General features: G+C 52.2%; 1 protein-coding gene across 1 annotated transcript in view; it reads right to left on the bottom strand.

Annotated features, from left to right (window-relative positions):
- PLA2G10 (phospholipase A2, group X) overlaps positions 1–6,323 on the bottom strand; it is a 39,927-nt gene extending 33,604 nt beyond the window's left edge. Inside the window, exons 1-2 of the mRNA XM_011983660.1 lie at positions 5,792–6,323; positions 1,472–1,622 (exon numbers count right to left, since the gene is read on the bottom strand). Of these exons, the coding sequence (XP_011839050.1) occupies positions 1,472–1,622; positions 5,792–5,888 (248 nt within the window). The 5' untranslated portion in view covers positions 5,889–6,323. The remainder of the gene's footprint in view (positions 1–1,471; positions 1,623–5,791) is intronic.
- Positions 6,324–9,002: the final 2,679 nt, after the last annotated feature.

Below are 9,002 nucleotides of genomic sequence, written 5' to 3'. Positions count from 1 at the left end.
TCTCTACCAAAAATACAAAAAATTAGCCGGGTGTGGTGGTGGGAGCCTGTAGTCCCAGCTACTCAGGAGGCTGAGGCAGGAGAATGGTGTGAACCTGGGAGGCGGAGCTTGCAGTGAGCCGAGATCTCACAACTGCACTCCAGCCTGGGCGACAGAGAGACTCCATCTCAAAAAAAAAGAACAGCCTTGGGTGTAAATGAGTGGAAGTCATGGAAAGATCTCAGTCCACAACCTTCCATAGAGCAGGCGCTTCTCACACAGTAAGTAGCAAGAGCGCAGAGGCTCTAGGCATGAATCCAGCCAGATTGCCTGGGTTCAAATCCCAGTTCCCACATCTTGGTAACTATGTGGCCCCAGACAAGCTACTTAATGTTTCTTCTTTTTTTTTTTTTCTAGACGGAGTCTTGCTCTGTCACCCAGGCTGGAGTGCAGTGGTGTGATCTTGGCTCACTGCAATCTCCACTTCCCGGGTTTAAGCAATTCTCCTGCCTCAGCTTCCTGAATAGCTGGGATTACAGGCACCTGCCACCACACCCAGCTAATTTTTGTATTTTTAGTAGAGACGGGGTTTCACCATGTTGGCCAGGATGATCTCGAACTCCTGACCTCGTGATCTGCCTGCCTTGGCCACCCAAAGTGCTGGGATTACAGGCGTAGCCACCACATCTGGCCACATTACTTAATATTTCTGTGCCTTGGTTTCTTCATCTGTGAAATGGGATTGTTGTGAGAACTCAAAGGGATTCCCAGGGCAGTTCCTAGTGTATAGTCTGGCTGCCTTTGTGCATGTGCATGTGTGTGTGTGTGTGTGTGTTTAATATAGAGACAGGGTCTCACTATGTTGCCGAGGCCGGTTTCAAACTCCTGGGCTCAAGCGATCCTCCTGCCTCGACCCAAAGTGGTGGGATTACAGGTGGGAGTCACCACACCTGATCACTTTATATTATTATTATTTTTTTCTTTTGAGACAGGGTCTCGCACTGTCGCCCAGGCTGGAATACAGTCGTGCACCCAACTCACCGCAAACTCCGCCTCCCGGGTTCAAGCAATTCTCCTGCCTCAGTCTCCTGAGTAGCTGGGATTACAGATGCCTGCCACCGCACACAGCTAATTTTTGCATTTTTAGTAGAGATGGGGTTTCACCATATTGGCCAGGTTGGTCTTGAACTCCTGACCCCAAGTGATCTGCCCACCTCGGCCTCCCAAAGTGCTGGGATTACAGGAGTGAGCCACCGCTCCTGGACAATTTTTTAAGGCAATGTAATCATGGCCAGGGTAAGGGGCAGCTGGTACCAAGATCTGGCCCCACTGGCCATGTTATCCAAGAGGCCTCTGCCTGCCTGCAAAGTAGTACCGCATGCTGGCATCTCCCCGGACCAAACCCCAGCTTCAGTTTTGGGTACTTCCTCATAAGCCTTGACTAACCCAGAGTGTAAGGGAGTTGGTAGCCTGGGCCTAGGCATGCACTCACCAGTCAATGGCATCTCGAGGCTGGCCATGGCCTCCCAAGCCACAAAAGCAACCATATTTCATATAGGCGATGGGGGTTCGGGAACCAACACAACCCACAGTTCCTGCCAGTTCCAGGATCCCACGCCGCTGCATGTGTAATGTCCTGGAGGCTGGGGGGTAAACAAAGGTGACAGGCTGCCGGTCAGGGCTTCCCAGACTCCTGGGAAGGGCGATAGCCTGAGAAGAGCCTAGGTTTACAGCCTGGCTGTCTGGGTTTGAATCCTACTTCCTAGCTGTAAGACCTTGGACAAATTCCTACCCTCTCTGGGCCTTGGTTTCCTCATCTCTGAAATGGGGGATAAGCTGACTTCAACTCACATGAATGAAATGAGATAAAGAGTATTAAGCCCCTGGTGCATGAAAAGGCTAACTATTATAAGTTAGGGCGAGGTGGTTCACACCTGTAATCCCAATACTTTGGGAGGCCCAGGCGGGCAGATCACCTGAGGTCAGGAGTTCAAGATCAGCCTGGCCAACATGGTGAAACCCCATCTCTAGTAAAAATACAATTAGCCAAGCATACTGGTGCATGCCTGTAATCCCAGCTACTAGGGAGGCTGAGGCAGGAGAGTCACTTGGACCTCAGAGGCGAAGGTTGCAGCGAGCCAAGATTTTGCCACTGCACTCCAACCTGGACGACAGAGCAACACTCTCAAAAAAAGAAAAAAAAAAAAGGCTAACTATTATAATGAAGGTCCTCAAGGTAGCCAAGAAGGGAAAAAAGAATCGTGCATGAAACGTTTGTCCAGTTCATATTGGGTACTGGGCATCACGGATGAGCCTACAGGTGTCTGTCACCAAGGTGGGCTCCTCTGTGGCAGCTCCTGGGCCCTGGGACTGCCCTGTGCTCATGGCTTCCCCTCCAGACTCAGGCTCAGGGCCCTTGGCATCTCCTCTTATTTTCACTGCCCAGACAGGAAGGCCCCTTGGCCTGAGCCCAGCCATTTATCTAGATCCTGGCACAGCTCGGACATGTAATGGTGCCCAATGCATGTGACTGGAACCCCTGCATTGGTCATGTAGGAAAGGAGGCCAGCCGGCAAAGGTAACGCCATATTCCCACAGCCAGCCGGAACCCGAGCAGGGGCTTCGACCCAGGCTTCTGACTTGCAAACCAGTGCTCCTTCCTCCTTACACAGTAACAACAGGGGAAGGTGGCCTTCCGGGTTGCCAGAGCCGAGTGGTACCAGCAATAGAGTGGAAGCTCACACACAGGCCTGCCTGCTTCCTGGGTTAGGGTTAGGGTTTTTACGGCTCCGGGAGGTTGATGCATTGTGTTTGATCATCATTTCTTTTTTTCTTTTTTTTTGAGACAGAGTCTCATTCTTGTGGCCCAGGCTGGAGCACAGTGGTGTAATCTTGCTCACAGCAACCTCTACTTCCCAGGTTCAAGCAGTTCTCCTGCCTCAGCCTCCTGAGTAGCTGGGATCACAGGTGTGCACCACCACACCCAGCTAATTTTTGTATTTTTAGTAGAAACAGGGTTTCACCATGTTGGCCAGGCTGGTCTTGAACTCCTGGCCTCAGATGATCCACCTGCCTCATCCTCACAAAGTGCTGGGATTATAGGCGTGAGCCACCGTGCTCGTCCTGATCATCTTCTCTCTTTTTTCTTTAGAGACAGGGTCTCACTCTGTTACCCACACTGGAGTGCAGTTGCACAATCATAGCTCACTGCAGCCTCCAAATCCTGTGCTCGAGCAATCCTCCTGCCTCAGCCTCCAGACATACAGGTATGCACCACCATGCCCAGCTAATTTTTAAATTTTTAGTAGATATGGGGTCTCACTATGTTGCCCAGGCTGGTCACAAACTCCTGGCCTCAAGTGATTCTCCTGCCTTGGCCTCCTAAGGTGCTGGGATTCCAGGCATGAACCACCATGCCCAGTCTCATTTCTGTTTTATCTAGAACATGTTTTCATCACGCTGACTTTTTTGAGAAGTCCAGGCCAAATTTAATTTCCATTTTGTCTTTTTTATCAGTGGAAAAAGTAGCATATTTATGTTGGGGGACAAAGATGAATCAAATAGGAAGAAAATGTAAAACGCATTTGGGGCCAGGCGCAGTGGCTCATGCCTGTAATCCCAGCACTTTGGGAGGTCGAAGCGGGCAGATCACCTGAGGTCAGGAGTTCCAGACCAGCCTGACCAACATGGAGAAACCTTGTTTCTACTAAAATTACAAAATTAGCTGGGCATGGTGGTACAAGCCTGTAATCCCAGCTACTTGGGAGGCTGAGGCAGGAGAATCGCTTGAACCCAGGAGGAAGATGGTTGCAGTGAGCCGAGATCGTACCATTGCACTCCAGCCTGGGCAACAAGAGTGAAAATCCATCTCAAAAAAAAAAAACAAAACAAAACAAAAACGAAAATCAAACCGCATTTGGCGTTCAAAGCTTCGCCTTCCTCTCTGCAGGGTGAGTCCTCACTCTCCCAGCAGCCCACGCCTCTGCCTGAAACCTCCATGGCTCCCACGAGTCTGGATAAAGCTAAGGGGTCTCAATGCACCCCAAGTCCTGGGGGTAGTCAGCCCCTCTCACCTTTCCCTCATCTTCTCACTCAAGAGTCATTTACTGTCCCTCCAGTTATGCCCGGTCACGCAGACACTCTGCTGCCCAAATGCCCTCACGGCATCCTCACCCTGCTCCCAGGCCACCTCCCTCCAGAATCCACCTTGCCTGCCAGGTGGCCACAGGGACCCTCACCATACTGTCTGCTTGTGGCAGTGCCCTCCGGCCTGGGGGGTCTTGCAGAGCAGATCTCTGGCCAAGTGCACTGGCTCATGCCTGTAAGCCCAGCACTTTCAGAGGCTGAGGCAGGTGGATCATCTGAGGTCAGGAGTTCGAGACCAACCTGGCCAACATGGTGAAACCCCGTCTCGACTAAAAATACAAAAATTAGCCAGGTGTGGTGGCGCACGCCTGTAGTCCCAGCTTACTCAGGAGGCTGAAGCAGGAGAATCTCTTGAACTCAGGAGGTGGAGGTTGCAGTAAGCCAAAATTGCGCCACTGTACTCCAGCCTGGGCAACAGTGAGACTCTGTCTCAAAAAAAAAAAAAAAAAAAGGCTGAGCTCTGAATTAAGCTGCCCTGGCACACAGCGAGCTTCCAGAATTGGTCCCTTGACCTCTAAATCCACCAAGACCCAGGGAACATGCCCGCCCTGAGCACCCCTAACAATGTCCCAGTCCCAACACTGTACCCTGAAGCTGTTCCCAGAGGTTCCCCTGCCACCCTCCCTGGCCACTCTCTGGTATCTCAGAGCAACACCTCTACAGAGGGATGGTTCCAGGCATGGGGCGGGCATCGAGCACTGTGCTTATAACCAAGCAAAACACTCCCTCTGTGCCAACATAGGTGGGGCAGGTCACGTTGGGGTCTGTTTGCCCTGTCTGCCCAGTGCCCTGTCTGCCCAGTGCCAGTTGTCTATGCATCCTGTGAGCCCCAGGGTCTATGTGCACATATGTGTGTCTGTGCCTCTGTGTGTGTGTGTGTGTGTGTGTGTGTACACTGAGCATCTGAATTGTCCTGAGTGCTGTCTTGAGTATCCTTGAGCTGTGTGTGCGTGTGTCCCCCTAGCGGTATCTCAGTATTTTTGCCTGTCGGAGCCGCACACGGTGAGCTGCACACCTGAGTGCCAGGTGAGTCCGGGGCCGGTCCTGTGCCTGCGCATCTGTGTGCTGGCAGTGTCTGCATAGTCCTCTGTGGGTATATGTATCTGTGCACGCCAGAAATGGGCAGTCACCCAGGGGACCTCTCTACGGTGACCCCAAGGGATGGATAGTGAGACAGGGACAGTATGTTCTATTTGTGTGTGTGTGTGTGTGTGTGTGTGTCACAGGGGTTTGTTGTACAGGGGCACAATCTGTTCTTCTCCCACCCCCAAGCCGGGCCCTTTCTGCCCCTGCTCCTCCCACCCTCTGGTGTCTCACATCTCAGGAACAGGTGGAATGAAGGATAAGTTCGCGGACCCCAGGTCAGGCCATCCGGGAGGCTTCCGGGCTGCTGGAGAAGGTCACAGCCGGTTGGCGGAGGGAGCCAGGAGAGGACTCTGCGCCCCTGGGGAAGGGTTGGGCTAGTTCTGGGTCCCTGGGAGGAGTGAGGGGGCGTCCTGCAGAGGGCTGGGGCACAGAGTGTGGGTAAGCATTAGAAGAGCGAGCTGGGGGCTCTAGGGCTCCTAGGAACTTGGGGAGGGATGGGAGGCAGGGCTGCTGGGACCCTAGGAAGGGCTGGAGGAATCCCGGAACTCCTGAGTTCCGGAAAAGCCCCTTCCTCACTCACCCTCGCCGGACCTGGGGCCAGGTCCAGGCAGCAGCAGCAGCAGCGACGGCAGCAGCAGGAGCAGCATGATTGGCAGGCACACAGGTAGCGGCCCCATCGGAGGGTGGCAGGGGTGGGACGGTGCTCCGGGCCACCGAAGGCGCCAAGCCCGGCGGACACACACCCCGCCTGCCACGCCCTGGCCCGGCCCCCGACCTCACCTTCCCTCGGGACCCAGGCGGAGCCAGCTAGGGGCAGGCACCTGGGGCGGGGCAAAGGCGTCCTGATCTCTGCATCTTGATTTCTGAAGGGGCTCGAGAGGCCGCCGGGGCGCTGGGGACAGGACCGGGAGTCAGGCCCAGGGAAGTCTCCTCGGAATAAGGGAGCAAAAGGCGCTCTTTTGATGTTATTATTCCCCCAGCCCCTCCCCCGCTCACCTGAGCGCCCAAAGGGAGCAGAAGACTTGCAGGAGGAGTAGTCCTGAATTTACTTTAACGTTTTATTTGGCCGGGCGCAGTCGCTCACGCCTGTAATCCCAGCACTTTGGAAGGCCGAGGCCAGAGGATCACCTGAGGTCAGGAGTTCAAAACCAACCTGGCCAACATGGCGAAACTGTCTCTACTAAAAATGCAAAAATTAGCCGGGCTGGTGGTGCGCACCTATGATCCCAGCTATTTGGGAGGCTGAGGCACAGGAATCACTTGAACACGGAAGGCAGAGGTTGCATTGAGCCAAGATCACACCACTGCACTCCCGCCTGGGTGAGAGCCAGACTCCGTCTCTCTCTCTCTCTCTCTCTGTCAGTATAGAGAGAGATGATTGTCCCCAGTCTCTCTCTCAGTCGAGAGAGAGACACACACACACACAGAGAGAGAGAGAGAGAGAGAGAGAGAGAGAGACATGGAGGCTGGGCGCAGGGCTCACACCTGTAATCCCAACGCTTTGGGAGGCCAAAGCGGTTGGATCATCTGAGGTCAGGAGTTCAAGACCAGCCTGGCCAACATCATGAAACCCCATCTCTACTAAAAATACAAAAAATTCCCCGGGTATGGTGTTGGGCGCCTATAATCCCAACTCTTCAGGAGGCTGAGGCAGGAGAATCGCTTGAACCTGGGAGGTGGAGGTTGCAGTGAGACAAGATCACACCACTGCACTCCAGCCTGGGCAACAAGAACAAATCTCTGTCACACACACACACACACACACACACACACACAAAATTAACCAGGCATGGTGGCACGTGTGTGTAGTCTCAGCGACTCGGGAGGCTGAGGCACAAAAATCGCTTGAATCTGGGAGGCAAAAGTTGCAGGGAGCCAAGATTGCACCACTGCACTCCAGACTGGGTGACAGAGCACGACACTATCTCAAAACCGGGTGCAGTGATTCATGCCTGTAATCCCAGCTCTTTGGGAGGCCGAAGTAGGCAGATGACCTGAGGTCAGGATTTTGAGACCAGCCTGGCCAACATGATGAAATCCTGTCTCCACTAAAAATACAAAAAAATTAGCTGGGCATGGTGGTGGGCACCTGTAATCCCAGCTGCTCGGGAGGCTGAGTCAGGAGAATTGCTTGAACCCAGGAGGCGGAGGTTGCAGTGAGCCAAGATCGCGCTATTCCTCTCCAGCCTGAGTGACAAGACCGAGACTCCGTTTCAAAAAAAAAAAAAAAAAAAAAGCCTTTTTTTTCAAAAAAAAAAAAAAAAAAAAAAACAGAAAGAGAAGTCTTGATCTGTGATCTTGGGAAAAGTTATTCACATCAAGGATGCCATCTTCTTCTGGCGAAAAACGTCCCTCTTGTGAGATTACGAACCCAAAGTTCAAGGTCCTGAAGTTTTGCTGTAGTGTGGATGGCAAGGACATTCTTTCTCTGATGTTCTCAGAAGATCCAGTCTTCAGGTTCTAGATTGTGAAGGAATTGATTGTCCCAAGTCAGTGAGCCATAAAAAGCTTTCAGTACCTGGTGAAAATACACTGTAGCATAATGATCTACTGTTATAATACCAGCTCTCTTGCATGGGAAAGCAACTAAAAAATATGCATTGAAAATGACAATTGACAATTGAAATGTTTAAATGGCCCATGAGGTAGCCAAATGCACCTGAAGCTTTGTCTTCCCAGGAATACGGATTTGACAAACCAAACATTGGCTATGAACTATTTTAGCAATTTATAAGTCAGCACACCAATACATATTTAATTTGGATCATTTTATCTTTTCCATGATGAGTCATGGAATGCAGAGCCTTTTATTTTTCGTTTTTAGACAGAGTTTCGTTCTTGTTGCCCAGGTTGGAGTGCAATGGCGCTATCTCGGCTCACCGCAATCTCCGCCTCCTGGGTTCAAGCGACTCTCCTGCCTCAGCCTCCCAAGTAGCTGGGATTACAGGCATGTGCCACCACGTCCGGCTAATTTTTTGTATTTTTAGTAGAGATGGGGTTTCTCCATGTTGGTGAGGCTGATCTCGAACTCCCGACCTCAGATGATTTGCCCGCCTCAGCCTCCCAAAGTGCTGGGATTAGGAGCGGTGTGAGCCACCGCGCCCAACTGCAGAATTTTTTTTTTCCTCTCTCTTTTTTGAGACGGAGTCTCGCTCTGTCGCCCAGGCTGGAGTGCAGTGGCGCGATCTCGGCTCACTGCAAGCTCCGCCTCCCGGGTTCCTGCCATTCTCCTGCCTCAGCCTCCCGAGTAGCTGGGACTACAGGCGCCCGCCACCTCGCCCCAGAATTTTTAATAACAAACGCTTTAAGGAGTCAGGAAGGACAAGGTGGCCATCTTGATTCTCCATGAGTCCATGGTTAACATCGGACTTACGTGCTCTTGAACATCCGTTGTTTCTCTAATTTACCTGCATAGCATTGATACTTAATGGGTTATCATAGGTAATTTGACTTAGACTTTGGAGTTCATTCAAATTGTATATCTAGGCTGGGCAAGCCCACAGAAAAATTAGCTGGGCATGGTGGCACAAGCCTGTAATCCCAGCTACTTGGGAGGAGGTGGGAGAATCCCTTGAACCCGGGAGGAGGAGGTTACAGTGAGGGGAGATCTCTCCACTGCACTCCAGCCTGGGCGACAGAGTGAGACCCTGTTTCAAAAACAATAAAAAAGACAGGCGTGGTGGCTCACGCCTGTAATCCCAGCACTTTGGGAGGCCGAGGCGGGCAGATCACAAGGTCAGGAGATGGAGACCATCCTGGCTAACACGGTGAAACCCCGTCTCTACTAAAAA

This window comes from Mandrillus leucophaeus, unplaced genomic scaffold (assembly GCF_000951045.1).
Source record: "Mandrillus leucophaeus isolate KB7577 unplaced genomic scaffold, Mleu.le_1.0 Scaffold253, whole genome shotgun sequence".
NCBI lineage: Eukaryota > Metazoa > Chordata > Mammalia > Primates > Cercopithecidae > Mandrillus > Mandrillus leucophaeus.
The sequence above is the reverse complement of the archived record's forward strand: the minus strand, read 5'-3'. Positions and strand labels throughout refer to the sequence as shown.